Source organism: Vicugna pacos, chromosome 17, assembly GCF_048564905.1.
Source record: "Vicugna pacos chromosome 17, VicPac4, whole genome shotgun sequence".
In the NCBI taxonomy this organism is placed as follows: domain Eukaryota; kingdom Metazoa; phylum Chordata; class Mammalia; order Artiodactyla; family Camelidae; genus Vicugna; species Vicugna pacos.
In genome coordinates this window covers 17,995,477-18,019,863 of record NC_133003.1, presented here as the reverse complement: position 1 = coordinate 18,019,863, position 24,387 = coordinate 17,995,477, and the positions used below count along the sequence as shown (strand labels likewise).

Genomic DNA, 24,387 nt, shown 5'->3' with positions numbered 1-24,387 from the left:
GCAGATTTATTGCACAAATTATATGGTAGTGAGCTTATCCTAGTACATGTGAAATCATCCTATGTAAAATGTTTTTGAAACATTAAATATGAAATGAGAAATTTAAAAAAGCCCTCTGAAAAATTACTTTTGAGCCTCATTGGAGCAACTTCCCACTTATTTCAAGCCACAGTCAACACAACATAATTTCAGAATAACTAAAAAATCAGAAATAGCTACTCGGGTGTTGTTTTAGAGGGACCGGGGTCTAATAGCAACTATATATATATACTTATAATAACTCCCTATCTTGAATTATGAATCCATCATGTATAACTGAAAAATTGTGCTCTACACTGGAATTTGAAACAACATTGTAAAATGACTATAATTCAATGAAAATGTAAAAAAAAAGAATTATGAATCCAAAATGTAGAGAGAAAATAGAAAATATAATTTGAAGATTTTACTTTGTATCACATAGATTTACAGTATTTTTGAGCACGCTTATTTATAGTGCTGTTACAGCTTGTGCAATAAATGTGTGCTGTTCCTACTACACGCTGGCAGTGTGCTAAACATGCGATACAAAAATGAATAAAATACATTTCCATCGTGTAGGCACTCAATGTGTTGTTCACCAATTCATGTTCTGAAATTTTCCCTTTCCTAAAGAAGAGATTTAAACTCTTTAAAAATGTTTATGTGCTTATTACAAGTGATACATAGGGAAATCTTCTATACATAAGTCCCGGGACATCCAAATTGTATATGGGCAATGTTACATTGTTATATCTTACTGAAACCAATTTAAATCTGTGTGTAAAATTTGCTTAAAATGTTTTATTAAGATAAGTTTCTTCAAGAAATCTTTCTACTGTGGATGATGATGACTAATCTTTGAGGACCTACTATTCGCCAGGTACATATAGGTTTTATCTAATTTTAACTTGACAATTCACCAACTTTGAAATTAGGCACAACAATGCCCATATTATAGATGGGGGGGGGGGCTGTATGTAAGCACCCTGGCCTTCTGACTCCAGATTTTGGAACCCTAACCTCTAGGTAGTCCCATCTCCCTAGACCACTGCCAGGACCAACCAATCACTGACTTGTTAACTCTCCGAGCTATCAGTAGATATAATTTACGTGCATTTCTGTTTTACTTTTCTGAGCAGAAGAGGAAAACCAAAGCCAATAAACTGAGTAGAAATTTACTCACATTACTTTTTCCCCTAAAATCAGACATGAAAAGAAAAATACTCCATTTGGCTTTAGGGGCAGAAAGTAATAGAAACACTAACATCTCCCCTTCCTGACTTTTTAGCTCCAAGAGAAAAGCAATATTTTTAGGATTAGGTAGCAAATTAGGAGCTTCAGGAAGGCAACTCTGCTGTCCCTGGACAATTTCCTTCTGATTAGTTTGGGGACAAAAGCAAAGGCATCAGGAAAGTGAAAGACAACTCATGGAATAGAAAAAACCCCATGAATTTATATATCTGACATGGGACTTATATCTGAAGTGTGTGTGTGTGTATTTATGTATATGCATATCATAAGTGTACTGATAAGTACCCCTCCACTTGCACACTCAGCAAGAAAAAACAAAACACTCCTCAATTTAAAATAATACAAAGAAAAAAATGGGTGAAGGATCTAACACACATTTCTCCACAAAGATATACAAATGGCCAATAACTACATGAAAAGATGCTCAACATCATTTGTCTTAGGAACATACAAATCACAGCCTCAGTGAAGCACCACTATACATCTACTAGGAAGGCTAAAATAAAAACCTAGTAACAAGTGCTGGTGAGGATGTGAAGAAACTGGAAGTCCCATGCATGGCCAGTGGCAATATAAATGTAAAACAGCACAGCTTCTTTGGAAAACAGTTTGGCAGTTCCTCAAAATGCTAAACACAGATTTACCATATGAGCCAGCAATTCTGCTCCCAGGAGAAATGAAAACTTGTATGTGAATGTTTAGAGCAGTGTTACTCTTAATAGCCAAAAAGTGGAAATAATGCAAACGTCCATCACTGATGGACAGATAAACAAATTCCATACAATAGGGTATTATTCAGCAATAAAATGGAAAGAGATATTGATGCAGGCTACAATATGAATGAACCTTGAAAACATTATGCTAAGTGTAAGAAGCCAGTCACAAAAAAATACATATTGAATGATTCTATTCATGTGAAATGCCCAGAACAGGTAAATCCATAGAGATGGAGACATGAATTGTTGCCTAGGGCTGGGTCGGGTGGGGAACATACATGGAATGGGGAATGAATGCAAATGTGTTTCGGATTTCTTTTTTTGGAGGTGTTAAAGATGTTCTAAAATTAGACTGTGGTGATTGCTGCACAAGTCTGAATATAAAAATGAATGCACTGTGCATTTTACATGCATACGTTTTATAGTATGCGAAATTATGTTAATAAAGCTGTAAACATATTTTTTTTAAAGCAAAACAAAGGCACTGGCACCACAGCCGTAACATAAGTGCCTTAGAAGAAGAATTAGCCATAAGCTCAGAATTAAGTATGTAGCTCTAGATGTAATCATGAGGCACTGAAAATCTTTTCTAGCTTGTGGTAAGCTATGTGTGAAGATAAATCAAAGAGAGTTCCACTGATACTTTAACGTCAACACTCTCAGGAAATGAGATGTTTTGAAGACTGATCAGTGACTATGAATTACTCATTTCATTTTATAACTCAGGTACATTAAATAAAAACAAAAACACTCTTTACCCTATAACCTTACTTGCGTAAGTCCCAGAAGTTTTACTGCACATAAAATTAGGCACAGGTGTGTTTAGATAAAAGGAAGAATGCTAATAAGAAAGGTACTGAATTGTACCCAGGCATTAACTGCTTTAACACACACTAAAAAAAAAAAAATTTAAAAAAATAAATTATCATTAGGGCTGGAAGAATTTGGAGGAATAGGGAGTGACTATTAATGCACATGGGGTTTCTTTTTGGCCTGATGAAAATGTTCCAAGATTGACTGTGGTGATGGTTGCACAACTTTGTAAATACACTAAAAGCCATTGAATTGTACATGTTAAATGGGTGAACTTCATATTTGAATTATATATCAATAAAGCTGCTAATACAAATTTTTAAATGATTAAGTTTAGCTGTTTTAATACAAAATTTTATTTCCAACTAAAAAAACAGAAAGATTCATAGAAATCTCACTTAAATGTTTCCAAGTTAATACTTGTTTCTGTGGCATACAAATGCTTTCCGATGGCACTTCCCCCAAACTGCACATTTGAAAAAAAATGACCTCATTAACATCAATTCTAAAAACTAAAATCATGAAGTTACACCAAATACTACCTATATACTTTGCAGTGTAATTCCTAGCAGTCTTCAAGGAAATAGTATAAGGAGTTGAAACATAACCACAAAAGTGAAATGAAGTGTTATGAACAAACTATTCTACCTTTCCTCAAAATTTCTGATCATCTTAAAAAAAATTCTGCTTTCGAAATTTGATTGTAATCTACAATAAGAAATACATTTTACATAATGACCCAGTACACATATATGAATATATGTAACTGAAGTGAAAATTTTATCAAATAATACTTAACCTTACTATTTGTAATGCATGCTAATATTTTCTTTCTCATTTCATTGGGAAAAAAAGTTACCACTTGCTAAACTGATCACAGCTGGCAACGTGAAAAACAATTCCAAGCTGAGAGAGGTTTTTGTTGGTGCCGGTAGGGGTGGCACAGGGGTGACACACACTAGGTCCTCAAATGTTTGTTATGTGGATGACAGTGGTAAAAAGGAAAATTTAAGACAAATTACTGCCTGAAGGCAGAAAAGAACTCCTTTCTAGATCTAGATTTTACACAAAATTGTGTTCTAATTGAAATACCTGTGAAGAGGCTGGGACTAGATAAAGCGTTAGTTTTCTAAGCTTACTTATTAGAGAGGAACAATTGTAAACAGATTAACAAAGTTCTATGACTAGGAGCCACATGAAAAACTGTTATGTGTCATGCTGCATTGTAACGGCAGCCTCTGTACCTCCTGCGGCCTGTTATAAAATATTCTACCATAAAGATCAGCGATAGACGTGTGATTACTTCTTGAACTTCATTCTACCAATTGTTTAACTCCTATCTGTTTATGAAATATACCAAATTGGTTCAAGTTGTGTCATTTATTTCCTTTTCACATCATCCAGTGGACATGTTAATACACAGAGAAATAAAAGATACAGTAATTAGAAACAAGATATAGTAATTAGTAACAGGTTTCAAAAGAGTACAGATCTGTTTAGACCACTGTCTTTGAATGTGTATCAACTGCTCTTTTTATATATTCAGTGCCTCACTGTAAATATCATACATGGATTTAGGTTTAGAAAATTAAATTAAAAACCAATATATCAAATTTTAATTTTTAAAATGTAACTTACTTTTATAGTGGGTTCTGGCTTTGAGCCATAAACTACTCCTTCCTAAAGAAGTAATCAATCTTCTAAGAAAGGAAAAATCAACAGGGATGCTCTTTGAAATCATAAACTCTGCTACGGAGGATGACAAGCCAAGGCTGTTGCTTTCTATACAGGCGTCCAGAAGTTTATTAAAAAGAAGACTATACTGTGAGACCTCCACAGTTTCTGAAAAGAAAAAATAATTGACATAATGAAGCTGATGTGTCTTCATCTCTTAAACTTCCCTCTTATGCTTCTCCTTTCCCCTCTGGTCTCCTTGGCTCCTTCCTACCCACTACAGGAGTCATAGTCACTAAAATGCAGTCATCTTACATGTTGTCTAAGTTAACAAAAAAAGCACTCAACAGAAGTAAAACCGTTCATTTACTGTGTAATGGAGAATGTGAAGGGAATGTGAATTCAGAGGCTGCATTAACACCTCTGTCCATGGTCCTCACAAGGTGACTGCATGTGCAGGGTCTCTGATGAATGACTGCACAGTTCTGTTTGCATTCTGTCTACAGTGCATATCTCAGACGTCTCCTTCCAATGACTAAAATAAATCATCCCCTCATAAATATTCACTCTCAAATTAAAAAAAAAAACTCAGTGGGGAGGGTACAGCTCAGTGGTAGAGACCATGCTTAGCAAGCATAAGGCCCTGGGTTCAATCCATGGTTCCTCCACCAAAAATAAATAAGTAAAATTAAAAATAAACCTAATTATAAATTAACTTGAAAATAAACCTAATTGCTTCCCCCAAAAATATTTAAAAAATTTAAAAAAACCTCCTTTACTGTGTATGTCTACTCCTTTCTGCTCTTTACTTCGAAGACAGTGAAGCCCCCTTGGAGACTTCCAACTCTTTTACCACCTAGAACCAGTGAGGTGGGTTAGTGCCTAGACTCCAGGTCTTTACCACTTTAGGATTTTTAGTGATCTAGGCCTAATTAGGAAATTTATCTCCTTACTTTTAGTCTCTTTCTAAACATTACCACCAGGGAACTTTCCTAAAACACCAACTTGATTACATCACTCCCTGTCCCCAAAACTCTAGCGACCCCTTACTACACATAGAGAAGGTCTGTTTAGTCTGCCATTCAGGATCTTCCAAAGTCCGGCACAACCATCTGCTCAATCTCACTATTATTACTTTGTTTCATTATAACATAATTATCAAAAGCCTGTTCTACAACAGCCATTGTACGAGGGATACCAAGATAAAGAAAATATCACTGCCTTTAAGGAGTTTATTGTCTAGAGGGAGAAACAGTTAAGAACACTAATTGCAATATGCCAGTGGAATAAATGGGAAAATGGACACTGATAAAGCACTGAGGGGAGGACTTCACGTTAACGTTTTCATTTTCATTAAACATTAACCCATGACTCTGACCCATCCCTCAGCTCATTCCTGACCCAGAGCTTCTGCCGCTTCCCTCAACACGGACTCTCTCTTGCTGCCTGCGTGTGACTTGCAAGCACTCAAGGGCACTACCTGCCACTGCCCACAGTGGTATTCTCTTTCTCTGAACTTGTCGTCTGCTTCATTTCCTCCATTTCCTCCATGTTTTCCTATGTTCCAAGGCAATGGAAAATAAGTTCTATATTTGTTAAGTGATACAAGAAAAAGTATTCTTAATGTTTCCAATGCAGTGAATTCTTTTAAGGTATGACGCTTGCTGGGGGCACTTAACATATTGTTTGCTCATGACTTGACAGAGGTAGGAAAAGGGGATTCAGGAAATGCTCCTTTTAGGAACTGCTGACAATCCAAAGATAAGCATCTGATTTTTTTCAAACCATCAGGAAAGCATATTCAATTTGCAGAGAACACATTTTACAAAAAACAACATCATTAAAAATATGTGCTGGGATATAAAACTCAACCAAAACAGGTGGAGAACTGTTTCTTATTAACAGTTAAACACCAGTTGGGCCAGAGATAATTAAGCTAGACTTTCAAAAAACATACCTTCAGAATTTTGAAAACCTGGTAGATTTTGTAAGACTTCAAATGTCTGTCTGTAAAGGCTCTTTGCTAAGATTTCATGTGCAATTGTACAGAGCAGATTATGCCGATTGAGCACATCCAGTCTATCGCAAGGCCACAGCGGTGTACTGATGATCCACTCTGACTCTTACAAAAAGAAAAAAGTAAAAACACCATGAACATTACACTAAACAGTATAATAATAACTAATGTTTTAAAATATCTTTTGGAGAAAATGGCAAGACCCAGAATGGAATGTACTGAACAGCCGATTAGGGTTTGCCTAAACTGAAGCGCACTGTCTGTCTGGTAACTAAAAACTGTACTATTGGGCACTAACATCAGGACAGTTTATATGCACCTGTGGTCCCTAATAGGACAGTGTCTGTATAGAAGATCCTTATGCAACAGTTCTCTAAGGATTTTCTCACAAAAGGAGGCTTTCTAAAAAACTCAAAATAACTTGCTGCAAATCTGGATGGCAACAGGAGCAAATCTGGCAACATTTACCAAAAAGCTTTAAACTGTCCTTTAATCCAGTAATTTCATCAGAATTTATCCTAAGGACATAATAAAGATTTAGCACGGACGTTTAGCAGGGATTATTGTTCATAGAAACTTAAAAACCAGCTAGTTCAAGAAAAGGGGACTCATGGATCTGTCTCTATGTTTATCTATATTTACTCATAAGAAGGAAAACCATGCAGCCCATTAAGTTATGTTGTAGAGAAATACTCCCTTTCACAGAAAGATGTCCACAGGAAGACAGCTGCCTGAAGAAAATGCAAGGCACTAAGGAGTCTGCAGAGCATCACTAAAGTGGTCAGTAACAAATGTATCCATTTAATTTACACACTCATTTCCAGGTGGCTTGATACGGACTTTTTACCACCATCTTTGCTTATTCATCTCTTCTTATGTCTCTATAATGACTATGTACTACCTCTATAAAGGTAACAAGTTATTTTAAAATTCAAGGGCAATTTCTCAATAAATAACATAGCATTTTTAAAACAAAATTTGTATTCTAGAACATTAAGACACTTTTTTTCAGCCTCCAAATCTTGACTATAAAATTATGGTTTTAAGGATTTTTTTTCTTTGTTTGTTTGTTTTTAATGCTGGTAAGGGGAAAAAGCAAGGTAGGAATCTGCTCCTTATCTGCCAGGGTGCAAGGTATCAGTGCTGAGAAAGAGTTTAAAATGGCTAAGTGAAAATGTGAAAAGCTAAAACAATTGATTTCTTCTCACCGTGAAGTCTGCCACCCACTAAATAAGAAATGTGTAAAATATTCTACATTTCTCAAACTTCATTTTAAAAAAGTTTAATAGGTAATAAAGGCATATGTTTTTAAAAGGAAAAAGTATAGAAAAATATGTGAAAAGGTAACGTGCCTCTCATTCCTGCCCTCCAAGCACTCAATTCCTCTTCCCAGAAGCACCCACTATTACTAGTTTCTTGTGCATACAAATATTTCAAAAGTATAAAGATTATATGTATGTATTCGTTTTTTTTTTTATACCAATGGTAGCATCTGTGTACGCTGTTCAGCACATCCCTTTTTTTACTTGGTAAAAGATCCTGGAGAGCATTCCAATGAGTACCTGCAGATGTCCCTCATTCCATTCCATCATATGGCTATCACATAGTTTCAGTAACTGGTACATCCTTAATGGACATTTAAGTTATCTTGAATTCTTTGTTATCACTGTTGACGCTTAAAAAAAGATTCCAGATAACTTACAGTGCATACGTTTGTATACAGATGTAAATGTGTTTGTAGGAAAAATTCCTAAAAATGGAGTTAATAGATTAAAGGAAATTAGCATTACTAAATTTTGACAGATATTTTATCAAAAAGACAACATATGTGAAGGCTTGTTTCTTTCTACCCTCACAAATGGCATATCACACACCTTTAACCTTTGCTGGTCTGACAGGTGTTTAGGATTTTAATGTTTTTACATCTTAATACAAGTTGAGTATTGCTCTCACTTATTACAAGGCAGTTGTATTTGCTTTCCTGAGAATGGCCTGTTCACTGCAGAACCCTTTAAAGAACAAAAAAATTCTGGGGACAATTTAACATACTTCTGTGGGTCTTTTTTGGGAAGAAATAAAATTCTACTTATGGAAATGACTTTCAATTGACGTGGTCACTGCAAAAGGAAATCTTGCGTTTATAACTGACAGAATCTTAAAAGATAATCTCAAAACTGAAGCATCAAAATTGTAAAAACTGTAAGTCTCCATAGGCCACTCCTCGCCCCTACCACAAACTCTCCCCAGCCTCTACTTTCAGAAAGACTGGTTTTGCCAGAAACTTTGAAGGCAGAAGATCACCAAGCCCACTTCTACCAATGATTTTTACCCTTTTAATTTCTTGCTGCATCTCGTCTTTCTCACAGAGCTGGTGAGCTCCGGCTTGCAGTTTTCTACCTCCTATTTCTATATACATTCTAGTTTGTATTTTCTATTACTATTTTGTATTTTATCTTTCTATTTGGTTGTTCTTCCTCTCTTAGGAAACCTCACTGGCTATGTTTAAGTTGAAGAAAACCTTTTCCAACAAGCTGTTGATCACGAAGTCCAATCAGAACCTCTGTATTCCATAAACTCTCAGCAGTGAACTAATATAGGTGTTTTATATACATATATATGAATATGTATGCATGCTAGTCTTGAGTGTTAGTGTAAAGGATTTCTATTTTATTTACTCATGCATTTATTCAGTCTTTCACCAAAACTCTGTTATTCTTGAGATTTCTTCAGTCTTATAGATCCCATTTTACCAAATAAAATTTGCTTGATGGTGCACGTAGCCAAAGCTACCATTAGATGCTGTGCAATTACTGTGCCATCTACGTTTTCATTTACCTCATACCAAACTAAGTAGCTTCTGCTAGCTTAATCTCACTGCCGTTTCTCTTAGATGAACTGACTTACCAGGGAAAATAAGCTTTCCTTGTCTTGGTTTGAAGCCATGCCTGTCTGCGCATGTACAGATACAGTTTATGCAGACTGCAATAGGGACTTCCCTGTCTCAGCAGCTGAAGCTTGGGCTCTGAAAGCTGGACTGTCCGGGATGGAATCTGGCCTCCACTCCTTACTTGTTAGTCATCTGGGGCAAGCTGCTTAACGTCTCTGGTAACATTTTCTTACCTATAATGTGGGGATTGTAATAATTCCAACCTCATGGGATTTCTATGAAGATTAATTGAGATAATCACGTAAAGCATTTATATGGTGCTTAGGCCAAAGTAAGAACTACCTTTCAACAAAGGTTCATAAAATTTCTTCTTTAAAGTGAGGTTAATGTTCTCCTTTCATTTTACACAATAACCTTTCCTACCCACATGATTACTAGTTTAGACCAAATTATTACCCATAATTCAGTATCAACTTGAGGCAAACACAAAGACAAGAATTTATAACAAGCTTAACAAATTATTTTATGCTAGCATATATCAGAACTTACCCCTTAAGACCCAAATGGCACCATCTAGGGTTCCACATTTTAGAAAAATTTCTGCTGCAATATTCACAATTTGACATCTTGGTGCTAACTTCTCAGGCCCTATAAGTCCTTTTAAACTTGTAAAATGTATCTTTAACTCATACAGTTTGTCTAAGACCTTCCGTCCCTAGAGGAAAAAAAAGAAAAAAACCAGCACTAGTTGAGTATCAATCATCTAGAGTATTATAGACATACAAAGTCACCAATAATTATATAGAAGCCAATTATGCAATTTGAATCACCATTCTAGACTGACAGCTGAACTGCTCCAAGACTCTCTCCTTAAGCCCTTTCCTGCTTAACCAGAGAGATGGGAAGGAAAGGCAGCAAGCAGGGCTTTGCCTCATATTAGCCACGCCCCCTACTGGGCCCCCTTTCAGCAGTTCTCCTTTCATCCGTTTTATTCGCTGTGCTTCCTCTAAAGATTTCATTTGGAAAAAGGATTTCATGCCTTAATGGGGAAAACTACCTGTTATATGTTTTGCTCTTCTCCTGTTGATCACCCTGAGATCCAGGAGGGAGAGTCAGTGAAAAACAAATAGTATCAAATTTAGATAAAGAATGATAGTGGGAAAAAAAAACAGGTAAAACTGTTGGCTGAAAACTGTTTTTTTTTGTTCAATAGACTAATTATTTCACATATTTTACATAAAGACTGCCTCTAGAGTAGACATCAGAAATTGGGACATATATTATTATTTTATACCAGGGGTCAGCAAAATTTTTCCATAAACAGCCAGACAGTAAATGCTTTAGGCTTTGCAGGTCACATTTGGTCAGTTGCATATTATTTTTGGTTGTTTTATAATTTCTAAGTCTTTAAAAATGTAAAAAAAAATTCTTTTTTTTAAAAACTTTTTTTATTGAGTTATAGTCATCTTACAATGTTGTGTCAAATTCCAGTGTAGAGCACAATTTTTCAGTTATACATGAACATACATATTGTCATTTTTTTTTCTCTGTGATAAAGAAAACATTCTTAGCCCACAAATTGTGTAAAAACAGACTGTGGGCCAGATCTGGTTTTTAGTTTACAGAACTCTTGCTTTATATTGTATTATATATGCTGTTTTGAGTCAGATGCATATTATGACGTCAGAGTACTTTCAATGTGACTGTATAAATGAGCGCATTTTTCAAGGGGTATATTAATTCCAACAGTTTTACTTTAATGTTCAAAAAGGAGTAAGTCTCATGAAAAAATTCATGCTAAGATAATAAAATTTTCATACTAAATAAGATAGTTAAGCATTAAAAATTAAAATACAGGCACAAATTCAGCAACCTCTTATATCTTAAGAAATAAAAATAACCAAATAAAATTAAAATATACTCTAAAATTTCAGCAAAATCAGGATGAGTTTTAAAAAAGGGTCTTCTTACTAGGTAGTCCTCAAATTCTCAAGCATTAAATATCCAAGAAATTAATGCTATGATCAACCTTAAGCTGTACTGTGAGAGCAGGGACATGGTACACTCTGCTCATCCCAGGCCTGCTACACAATAAGTGCTAAACCTCTTGGAGACCTTGGAGACTGGAGAAACTTCCGTACAATGATTTCTTTCATTCTTTTTTTTAAAATAATTTAAAAAACTTTTGGCATTTTTATTTATTTTTGTATTATTATTTTATTTTGGCAAGGGGGGAGGTAAATTAGGTTTATTTATTTTTAGAGGAGGTACTGGGGATTGAACCCAGGACCTCATGCATGCTAAGCATGTGCTCTACCACTTGAGCTATACCCTTCCCCCTGTACAATGATTACTTAAAAGTGTTCTTTTTTTTTAATTCATGAATTTTTAATGTATATAAGCGACCATTTACTTAAATGTTATTTCATTTGTAAACTAACCTCTTCATGAAAAGGAATACAAGTCACATTTCAGTAGCTGATTCTAGAGCAACCCCACTCTCAACTACCCTACTCTCTGTATTACTCCATCCCTCAGCACTTCCTATTTCACATTTTCCTGGCCTTTACTTCACTTTATTGAATCTACAGCTCCACCCGCCACCTCAGGGAAATCTAAAGAATGGCAGTACAGCATGGTCTAGAATCCCTACACCGCTTCAATGGTGAGCTAAGCCTCAAAGGAAGACATGAAGACACACAGCAGGGAATCCTAAGAGGTGATTTTAAAGGAGTTCTGTTAATTCTGAGTATCCTGGGTTCACCTTTTTTTTTCTTTTCCTTTTTTTAAATTCAGGTATAGACAGTTTACAATGTTGTGTCAATCCTGGGTTTATCTTAAGAAAGGTCTTCCAAAATTATAATGCTACCAATACTCAGGAGCTGGCAAAATAAATTCTGAATTAAAAGGTACTTCAAATAAATACGATATTTAGCACTGCTTCCTCAGTGTTCCCGATACTGAGCTGCTTCATAGTAGCCCGTCTCCTGCCACCTCCTTTTCACACTTGCCTGATTTACCACCAAATAATTCACTTAGTGTCTGGGTCTCAATTTGCCACCTGCAATGACTATGAGCGAATTCCTAATTTGCGGGGTTAATCCATATTCTGTTCAAAATTTTAAAACTAATTTCTATAAACCAAGCCAAAATGAAAATTTAATGAAGTACCTTGGACCACTGCAACAGCTTGTGATAGAAGTACATGGCACTGATTCCGATTCTTCCCAGCAAAGTTTTATCTGCTTCATTGTTTTGTGGATCTTTGCTAACTGAAACACAAAGTAGGTATATGAAAGAAAGTGAAACAGTCACTTAGAATGAAGGAAAAGGCAAATTTAATATGGAATTAGTGACACTACCACAAAGACCAGGTGTCAGCAAACTCTAGCTCATGGGCCAAATCTGTCCTGTGGCCCATTTTTGTATATAGCCTGTGAGCTAATAAGAACAGTTCCTTTATTTTTAAAGGATTGTTTGAAAAGAAAATTATGTGACACAGATTATATGTCACGTGTACAAAGCCTACAATACTTACTATCTGGTCCTTTACAGAAAAAGTTTGCCGACTCTGACAGAGAATATAGCTGTGAAGAGCTCATGTGGGAAAAAAAAAAGGTCTAAAAAATATACGAATTTTGCTGACTTGTAATAGTGAAGATAGTAACAACTTAATGATTCAAAAATTTAGATGCTCCACTATAACTTGCTAGTAATAGTTTTACCAATATGAATGAAAAATAAAGACATGAAATATCTGATTTTACATTGACCTTATATCGTTATAATCTAATTTAACAATAAATAGATGGAAAAACTTATAAAGAGAAGGGAAAGTATCTAAAACTTGCAATATCAACTTATCCCCAACATGGAGAGTATTAAGAGCTTTATATGCTAAGAACATTGTATTGGTTACAATCAATCAATCAGAAAGAACACTGTAACACACTAGCACACAATACTCAGATCAAAACAGTCACATTTACCTGTTTCAGCAAATTCACAAAATGGAACACCTGGTCTCTCTTCTTCACAGTCTTTTGTTAGTGTTTCAGCAATACAAGTGCAAAATCTCTGCAAATCTGCAAATTTTTCACAGCCTATTTTTATGTTTAAGTATAAATTTCCCAATTTGGTCCAGTCACCTTTTTCTTTACAACACTATGAGAATCATTAAAAACAAAACAAAACAAATGCAAGCTTTCATTTATGCAAATATATTATGGGGTAGGCACATGCAGGCATCAGATAAACAGAAATTAATTAGACATAATCTCTGCAAATCTTATAAACTTACTAACAATTGCTACAACACCAATAACATATTACTGTACAATCTGACGATAGCAAAACCTCCGTAAGTTCCAGATGTCAGCGTTCACTTGTTTTAAGTATCTAGCTCCTAATGTACTTAATGATGTCACCTCCAAACCTGAATAAGATACTGAAGATAGATTTTGTGGAAAACAGATGATTAGCAACATGACTTGAGCTGCCTCCACAGCAATGTGTTATTTTACTACTTTTAGAGACTACATTTTACAGTTATTGGGCCGTTTATGATTTAGGACCCACACATCATCTTGAGCATTATACTTCTTCTACAAAAGGGGCTACAAAGTAAATTTCAGTAACCTTACTGTCTGCCTATTATCTTCTAAACTGAGGAAGTTTCCCACAGCAACACAAATTGTTTAAAGGGTATAAATACTAAGTTAGACTAGACCAACAATTACCAGCATGAGTACAAAAATGATCTTAAATTAAAAAGTAAAATCATCCTGTAAGTCCTCTATCTCTTATTCAGACATTAAGTGCTTGGAGAGTGCTCGTGACCTTGGCTTTACTCAGTCAGGTCACATCCTGCAGCCATGCACGGACCATGACAAGAAAGCCAACTTGTGCACTGAGTGAGTCTGCCCAGTGACAAGAATTAAAGGCTAAGCTACAGATTATTACACCTCAACATAAGTTAATTTTAAACTGAACAACTTCTAGAATTATTTTTAGAAGAGTTCACAACTCTAAAAATTATGTTTGCATTTCAAAGCATTAAGTAGTAAGAAAATAAAACTTTCTTTTCTTCCCTATATAGCCACATTTCTAAAACTTTTTCTAAAGTTGGGTTACTATTCCGAGCTTCTTTGTTGTTATTGGTTTTCAGAGATTCCATTCACTTATTTAATAGGTATCATACCTCTATTTCATTCAAGGCTGACTCTAAATCATACTTCCAGTTCTTTTTAAATTGCCTCATCCGTAACCTTTAACAATAGAAAACAGTTAATTATGTTGACCCCACCAAAAAAAGTCACGGTTGCTCCTAATTCATTTGTTTTATAATTTATGCCTAAGAGACTGGAGAGACAGTAATATACCACAAAAATTTTCAATGTTGAAGAAAATGGCAACTGCACAGATATGTAACTCATACTATTTCCTCCCAAATGATAGGCAGCAAGGAAAAAGCAAATTCCACTGGAAACCATACCTTTAGCCTAACTTGAAGACACAGAATGTCAAAACTTCAAAACAATTGTGAACAAAGAGAGGAAAAAAGTATTAATATGAGCCCTTGATCTCTACTGCTCCCACTCCATCCTCACTGTTCCACAAAGAGTTGTGGCAAGCCGACTGACCAAAACAAACCAAAAATACGAACTAGTAAAGGGACTTAACATTGATTAAGAATTACCATCACAAAGTCCTCACTAAGTTTGAAAATGCTAAGAGAAAAAAGTGTCTGGGTAGGTAAGAACACAAAACACACAGAAGGAACTTAAAAGTTTGTATGATTTAAAGGCAACAATCTGTGAAATGCATAGCTTCTGGGAAAGATAAAAGACAAAAATGAATGGATACGTACCCTTTGGCAACTTGGAAGATAAGAAAAGGGGGGGAAAGGAGAGGGTGCCATTAAACTAAAAATATTGTATAACAGCCAACTATGGGGCCAATTTTGATAATTACTTCTAATGCTTTATAATTATTCCAGAGCATTAAAAAGGACAAGTTCCTAATTTTTATCTATTCATCTTTCGATGGACACTAAGTTGCTCCGTATCGTGACTATTGTAAATAGTGCTGCTATGAACACTGGGGTGCATGTGTCTTTTCAAATTAGAGTCTGTCTTTTCCAGATATATGCCCAGAAGGGGGACTGCTGGCTCATACAGTAACTCTATTTTTAGTTTTTTTAGGGAATCTCCATAGTGTTCTCCATTGTGGCTGTACCAGTTTATATTCCCACCAACAGTGCAGGAGGGTTCCCTTTTCTCCACACCCTCTCCAGCCTTTATTATTTGTAGACTTTTTGATGACGGCCATTCTGACTGGTGTGAGGTGACACCACATTGTAGTTTTGATTTGCATATCTCTGATAATTACCAAGGTGGAGCATCTTTTCATGTGTCTACTGACCACGAGAATGTCTTCTTTGGAGACGTGTGTATGTAGGTATTCTGCCCATTTTTTGACAGGATTGTTTGTTTTTTTTTGATATTGAGCTGTATGAGCTGTTTGTATATTTTGGAAATTAACCCGCTGTCAGTCACATTGTTTGTAAATATTTTCTTCCAGTCTGTAGCTTGTCTTTTTGTTTGTTTATGGTTTCCTTTGAGGTGCAAAAGCTTTTAAGTTTGATTAGGTCCCATTTGTTTATTTTTACTTTTATTTCTTTTGCTTTGGGAGACTGAGCTAAGAAAATATTGGTCCAATTTATGTCAGAAATTGTTTTGCCTATATTCTCTCCCAGGAGTTTTATGGTATCATGTCTTATATTTAGGTCTTTAAACCATTTGAGTTTATTTTTGTGTATGATGTAAGAAAGCAGTCCAATTTGATCCAAAATTGCTGTTTTGATTACTGTAGCTATGTTGTATTGTCTTAAGTCTGGGAGGGTTATGCCTCCAGCTTTGGTCTTTTTCCTCAGCATTGCTTTGGCAATTCTGGGCCTTTTATGGTTCCATATAAATTTTAGGATTATTTGTTCAAGTTCTGTGAAAAATGTCATGGGTAATTTGACAGGAACTACATTAAATCTGTAGATTGCTTTGGGTAGTATGGCCGTTTTAACAATATTAATTCTTCCAATTCCAGAGCAGCAGCATTGGTTTTAATTACAAAATATTAGGCACAACTTAAATACCCATACACTGACTGAATAATCTGAAGTGTAATTTGTATGAATCTATACAATGGAGTATTTTCAGTTAAAAAAGAAGGACGAAATTATCTATGAACTGATTTAGACTGATTTCCAGGATATACTGCTTGAGTGAAAAAAGCAAAGCTGAAGAGAGTATTTAGTATATGCTACACTTCATGTAGTAAAGAGTTAGATATAAGAAAATACATACATATTTGCTCCTTATGAAGGATAACCCCAGAAACTGAAAGACTGGTTACCTTCAGTAGGTGGGTAGAAAAGGGACGGAAAGAAGGAAATGGAAATGGCAGAGTAGGAATAAGGGGGAGCAACACTTGTCATTGCACATCTTTTTAGTAGAGTTTTGACTGCTGGAACAAATAGTAATGTTTCACATACTTCCCTAAATAATTCAAACTGAGTAGGATGTGGGATAACTCAAAATATAGTCCAAACAAAAGCAAATAAACCTAGGGGCAGGGTATATAGCTCAGAGGTAGAGTGCATGCCTAGCATGCACAAGGTCCTGGATTCAATCCCCAGAAGCTCTGTTAAAATAAATAAGTAAATAAATAAACTTAGTGACCTCCTCCCCCAAACAAACAAGCAAAATCAATAAAAAAAATTTTAAAAAAGCAAATAAACCTAAATGGTCTACAAATGAATAACCACAGTGAATGGGTGTGGGGAAAAAAGAACTAACCTAAGTAACTTAGGAAACAATATTTTGGCTGAATACTGTAATATCTTTCTACTAATAATGTACTCTAGGTAGATTTTTTCCCCATACAGGTATGGGTTAGCAGTTCTGAAACTACTTTATATGGATAGCAAAACAATAAGTGAACAAACATATTGCAGGTAATATGAGTCAGGTTTCTCACTGTTAGAGAAAGAATTTATAAATAAGAAAAAGAGAAGGCTAAAATAAACATTAGATTAGATGTCAGATTAGAATCAAGCTATCAGTATATACTCATGTTTTTTCTAATGTACATAAATATTAGAGAAATAAATACGTATCTTGTGTGTATGTATGTTTTCTATACATACATATATATTTCCTAGCCCTGTCCGCTGAGAAGACCTGGCTGCAAGGACACTGTAACTGCCATGACACTCTAGGAGCAACGAACACATTCAGATCTTGGTTTTTAAATACTATTCTCTAATAAAAGGAACCAGAGCTCCTTAGAGGAGTGTTTGTTGCTAATGTTGGGGCAGGGAAGAGAGAAGATGAGACTTAACTTTGTGGCTGAAATAACAAGAAAGTAGTGGAAAGATAAAGAAAACATGATGAAAGGATGGGACCAACCTGAAGGAATTCCGAAAGGTCAAATTTGGAACAACTTGAGCAACAAAATAAATAATGACAGAATTAGATCATAAATAACCTATAGAATAAAATAAATAGCCGTGAGTTCATACTGATAAATTACTGAACAATAAAAGGAGAAGGAACAGCTGTTCTTTACTGAAAAATTCCAATTAATAAATGTAGAAAAAATGTGGAAAATATCATAGTAGAAAGTTGCAGTAAAGAGCCACTGAAGAATAATAAAATTAATGTACGACGTTTTGAGGAGAAACGGAGTAATACATAATGCTAAAGTCTCTTCCCCGAGATACTTATTAATCACAGTGGGACAAAGAGTAACTTTATAGTGTAGAAACTTGCTTGGCAGATCATCTTTTTAACTAAGTGGTCAAGGTTAACTTAGCCAGTAATACAACACGTTGAACCATGTACACCCTACTATGATACCATGAGAGCTGCAGCGAGTTAGTGGACTCATACCAAAATTAACTTCCTGGTTTTGATAATGGTTCTATTATTATGTAAGATGTTAACATGAACATAACAGATGAAGGGTACATGGGAATTCTCTACACTAATTTTTGTAATATTTCTGTAAATCTAAGATTATTTCAAAATACAATTAAGTCATTAAGTGTATGTCGACAAATTTCCTAGATTATATACACACCTAAATTCTCACTGATTTCTTAAATATAAATGTTAGAATTCTTCGTAGTAGCCTTATCTACTGAAAGTAAAAGCCTTTCAAATGAACTATAAACTAGCTAATTAAAAACTATAATCAAAATCAAACTAAGAATAACCATTAAAATTCATTTTTCTTGTCTAGACAAGGATAATTATTTTAAAGAATATCAGGAAAATTCAAATATAAAATAATAAATACTAATTTTTTTCCCCATCTGCCCTGGGGCTGGGTCCACATTCCCAACCATCAACACCCCTTAACTATCTACAGTTATTTTTCTATTTTCTCCTTCATTAAATAGGTCACCAATGTTAATACCTCCTAAAAAATACTAGATAACTGCTTTAAAGTAGGCACATAGGAATGGGCAGAGTGTATAAGGATACAATTTCCAAAATCAGGGAATGTCTAATAAATGATCATAATTTTGGACATAATTGTCATGATATTTAAGCCAAATTAGATAAAACTGTCATAATTAATAGGCAAAATAAAGATTATTAATTATCACTAGTTAAAGGAATCATAGAACTTTAAGAACTCAACTGTGTCTTCAATGCTGCAGCTGTAAGGAAAGCGGCAGCACGCAGAGCTGCAGGTCCCTAGCTGCACATGGCGCCGAGGGCACTAGCGCAAACTCACAGGGGCTCCTCAGGTTATTTCATGTTTTCAAGCGACATCTGACAGACACTGTCAAACTACTATTAATTTGTTTGGATCTAACTATTTAATAAATGATATTGTTAATGGGTTCCCTTTGGCCTCTGGACACTGAACCAAGAAAGTTTAGAAACCTCTGTATTAGAAGATAATGAGAAATGAGATAAAAACAACCGTGGGAGCTCCTGTGAAGGAGCTTTCGGGGCATTCTCAAGGACTTTGGTGGCTGCTACCATTTGCACTTTATCAAATTCGATTTCATTAAAAAGTTATGGTTCTACTGTATAGCACAGAAAACTATATTCAATTTCCCGTAATAAGAAAATCCATTGAGCTGTACGTGTTAGGTTTGTATGCTTTCAAGTCTGTGTTATGCTTCAATAAAAAGGTTTTAAAAATGGGAAAAAAAGTCATGGTTCATCTAAATATTTAAAATTAGTATACTTTTCTCTATGTACGTAACAATTTAATAAAATTTTTTATAAAATTCATTTCATGGCTCTTCTTTTTCTCAATGCAGGTATATTATGATACTACTCTTATAACTATTTTTTTTTAAAGGTGAACAAGTGAGAGAAAGAATGAAGGAGGGGCATTAAAATAGTGTATTCAGCTAACATGACAAGACGTGAATGAAACAGAAAGAAGGATTAAGGTAATCTGTATATATACAAGAGAGTGCATTAAGTAGAATTACGTAAGCTGTGAAACAGAGCAAGAGAAACTTCTTTTACATTTGATCCGCCAGGCACTGAGACGAAATTAGGCACTGAAAAAAGATTTGGTGAGGCAGGCCAGGAGGGTTGGCTAGAGTCAGCTGATGACAGTGGGGCCAGGCCACAGCCAAGGGACAGAGAAGGGTTAGGGTGGGCAAATATCTAGATGTTTGGGCATATGAACATAAGTGCTTTGCCTTCATCCTTTTTAAGTCCTCACCAAAACACATATATTTAAGCCTTAATTATAATGATATTTCTTACCTGGATTTCATTTCCAGAACTATAGTTATTTCTTGCTTGGAAGCCTGTACTTGGTATAAACACTTAATGATACAGTTAAAGTCTTCTGGGTCAAGTACCATCCCAGCTTCAACAAGCTGTAGAACAGAGAAAAAAGTACTCATTCTTAGAAAAGTATGAAGGCATTGAAACCAATATGTGTGAAAAAACTAAGACTGATGGAAGAAGTGAAACATGAAGACAAATAGAATTAAAATTCATTTCAAAAAATCTGAAGTGTATTTTTCTTCAAATATTTGAGAACCACAATAAGATACCTTATTTCAAGAATTTAGAGCAAAAATGAAAATAATACTTTTGAATTCAAACTTGAATATTCTTCCTTTCTCCAAGGTATATCAACCACTTTATCAGTAGTACCTCCTTTTGTTGGGTACTCATTCTATCTTTTAGTAAGTATAGCACTGGTGGTTACACCATATTCCTGATGGTAAAATTCCTGAGAAGTATCAAATTGAGGTTTTACAACTACTATAGGTGATTAGTAACAACTTACAAAAATTTTAATTTATCTATCTACCAGTTTTATTGAGATGCAACTGACATACAGCACTGTATAAGTTTAAGGTGCATAGCATAATGATTTGACTTACACACATCACGAAAAGATTATAACAACTTTGATGAAAAGCCATCATCTCATATAGATACAAAATAGAAGTAAAAGAAAAGAATATTTTCCCTTGTGATGAAAACTCTTAGGATTTACTCTTTTAACACCTTTCCCATATGACATACAGCAGTGTTAACTACATTTATCGTGTTGTACATTACATCCCTAGCACTTATTTATCTTATAACTGGAAGTTTGTACCTTTTGACCACCTTCATCCAATTCCCACTCCCCACCCTCCTGCCTCTGGTAACCACAAACAAGATCTCTTTTTCTGGGTTTATTTTCTGAAGTATAATTGACCTACAACACTATGCTGGTTCCTGGTGCTTTACATTTGGTATTTCCATACATTACAAAACGATCACCAGGATGAGTCCAGTTATTGTCTGGCACCATACAAAGATACCACATTATTCTTCACTGTATTCCCATGCTGTACATTTCATCTCTGTGTCTCATTTATTAGGTAACTGGGAAGTTTGAGTAATTTCTGATTTGAAACACTTCCAGGCAAGTAATTTTGTCAAGTTTTGTAATGTGGAACTAAAGGTATTCACTGAAATATTTGTTCAACTGCTAGAATGGTTCCATTGTTGCTTCCTAAGGAAAACGGGCAGGAAGTGAGATGTTTTCTCACTATTAGGCTATTCTGAAATGAATGGCTGGGTAGTACCAAATACTAGAAAATATTCAACAGAAGTAAAAATTTTAATATACTTTTAAAACGCCAGAAAAATCCTTGTTTTTCTTTTTGTTTAATGCCAAATATAAAGTTAACTCCTTGCCACCATATTTTTATCAATCCACTTTGGTAATGATTTTCTTTTTATATAGTGATTTGTGTATTTATTTTTGTTATAAATGACTTCAAATCTTTTTGAAAAGGAAAATTTTAATTATCCTTAAGGAGTAGAGATGAGGATAGTTCATGAATCTGAAAGAAGTCACCTGGCATGCTTAGAACTATTTAATTAAGGTGAAGACCTGTAAGTCACTGGAGTCTGTTTATAAACCCTATTTCAGGGGAAAAAGAACATTTCTGAAAATAGAATTATTTTGCATAAAGAATGTGAATAAATGGCAACTTAAGACTATGAGCAGAAATAATTATTTTCTTGGTTATTCACTATCAGAGAATAAAAGGGATAAAATAAAATCATACCTTGTAAAACATATCAATTAAAGCAGGTACAGCATTCCTTAATTTCATAGTTGCCACATGCTCAAATATTTTTAGTAACATTTTCAGAGCAGGCTGGATAAAACAAAAAAATTACACTCATTTTCATGTCTTCTTTCAGTACACTCAAGTTTCTCAAATTCATTTATGCTGAAAAACAAGTGTTCTCTAGGAAATATTCAACAAACACAGAAATTTAACTGCTAAATTATAGAAGCAAATATAACAGGGAAATTAACTTAAAATATTAAAAAAAAACATTTTCAAGTTACTTACCAGCATTTTAACCATTATGCTGAGGTTCACTACCTGAAATATTTCTTTCAATAAACAATGTTTGAGTAAAGAATTTAGAAGATCATTTAGCACTTGTAAGTCAAAGTGTATGCCCGGAGGAAACTTTCTGTAGTACTCCATAAACATGTTTACTGAAAATGAAGAAATATGTATTAAGATCATTTGCTGCTTTTAAGATAGTCATCTTTCCTAAATGAGACAATTTTTCTACATTTAAAGATTGAATACTATAAATTCAATTTCTTAAAAGGTATACTTCCAGTATCAGAAATATCTGACATAAATAAATTAAAGCCAAAGTTGGTGGCAATAACAAATTAACCAGGCTTGTTAGGCACTCGACTGGGAGCTAACTCATGTGCTATCCACAAAAATTGGGACCAAATTGCCTCATACATCATGGTCTCAATACAAACTCCTGGGGAGCCACACTCCCAGGGATTTCAGGCAATGGCCTGTTTGGGGATGGCTGCAGACTATTTTGACACATATCCCTTCTTGCTGTTTTAACTCCATCAACAAATTGACCCAGGGATATTTTTTATTCTAGTTTATGATTATGAACACTCTACTACAAATTACAACACTGATTAATTTCCTTTGCAAAAGCAGTTTCTCAATGGACACTTGGATTGCTTCATATTTTAGCTACCATGACTAATGTTGCTATAAATATCAGCACAAGGCTGCACAAGTATCTTCTGAGATCCTGCTGCCAATTCTTTTAACTATATACCCAGGAGAACTGCTGGATTAAACAGTAGTTCTATTTTTAATTTTTTGAGGAATTTCCATACTGTTTTCCCACAGTGTCTGTACTATTTACCATTCCTGTCCACAGTGCACAAAGGTTTCAATTTCTCCACATCCTCACTAACACTTGTTTTCTGTTTTTTTGATAGTAGTCATCCTAACGGATGTGAGTGGTATCTCAATGTAGTTTTGATCTGCATTTCCATAATCATTGGTGATGTTGAGTGTCTTTTTATATGTTTATCAGGCAACTGTATATTTTTGGAGAAATGTCTATTCAAGTAATTTGCCTATTTTTGAATCTGGTGGGTTTTTTTTATTGTTGAGCTTTAGGGGTTCTCTATATATTCTGGATATTAATTGCTTACCAGAAAAATGATTTATAAATATTTTCTCCCATACTATGGGCTGCTGTTTTACCCTGCTGATTTTGCCTCTTAACGCACAAAATTTTTAAATTTCCATGAGGTTCAATTTGTCTACCTTTTTCTTTTGTTGCCCCTGTCTTTGGTGTCATATCCAAGAAATCACTGCCAAATCCAATGTTGTGATTTTTGTCCTTATGTTTTCTTCTCAGACTTTTACTGTTGTAGGTCTTACATTAAGGTCTTCAATTCATCTTGAATTAATTTTTGTAAGTGGTGTTAGATAAGGGTCCAAATTTTATTCTTTTGCATGTGGATATCCAGTTTTTTCAGTACCGTTTGTTGAAAAAGAACTATTCTTTCTCCATTGAATGGTCTTGGCATTCTTGTCAAAAATCATCTGACCATATATGTGAGGGTTTATATCTAGGCTCTCTATTCTATTCCATTGGTTTATATGTCTGTCTTTATACCAATGCCACACTGTTTTGATTCCTGTAGCTTTGTATTAAGTCTTCATGTCAGGAAGTATGAGTTCTCCAGTTTTGTTCTTTTTCAAGATTTTTTCAGGATTCCTTGAGATGCCACATGAGTCTTAGGATGGGTTTTTCACTTCTACTGGGTTACTAGGCTTTTAATAGGGATTGCACTGAATCTGCAGATCACTTTGGGAAATAATGACATTTTAACAATATTAAGTCTTCCAACCTGTGAAAATGGGATGTGTTTCCATTAATCTATGTCTTCTTTCTTTCAGCAATGTTTTGTAGGTTTCATTGTACAAGTCTTTCATCTCCTTGGTTAAGTTAATTCCTAAGTATTTCATTCTTTCTGATGCTAATATAAGTGGAATTATTTTTGTAATTTCCCTTTCAGATTGTTTGTTTTCAGTGTATAGAAATGCAACTGATTTTCACGTGTTGACTTTGTATCCTATTATTTTGCTTAATTCATTTACT

General features: G+C 34.7%; 1 protein-coding gene across 2 annotated transcripts in view; it reads right to left on the bottom strand.

The window, feature by feature from the left end:
- The window catches only part of TOPAZ1 (testis and ovary specific TOPAZ 1), a 53,280-nt gene that overhangs the window by 3,540 nt on the left and 25,353 nt on the right, over positions 1-24,387 (bottom strand). For both annotated transcript variants that reach the window (XM_072940787.1, XM_072940788.1), the window contains exons 10-18: positions 22,290-22,441; positions 21,996-22,088; positions 20,179-20,294; positions 14,580-14,646; positions 13,369-13,543; positions 12,551-12,651; positions 9,929-10,094; positions 6,433-6,597; positions 4,440-4,643 (exon numbers count right to left, since the gene is read on the bottom strand). In XM_072940787.1, coding sequence (XP_072796888.1) covers positions 4,440-4,643; positions 6,433-6,597; positions 9,929-10,094; positions 12,551-12,651; positions 13,369-13,543; positions 14,580-14,646; positions 20,179-20,294; positions 21,996-22,088; positions 22,290-22,441 — 1,239 coding nt within the window. The remainder of the gene's footprint in view (positions 1-4,439; positions 4,644-6,432; positions 6,598-9,928; positions 10,095-12,550; positions 12,652-13,368; positions 13,544-14,579; positions 14,647-20,178; positions 20,295-21,995; positions 22,089-22,289; positions 22,442-24,387) is intronic.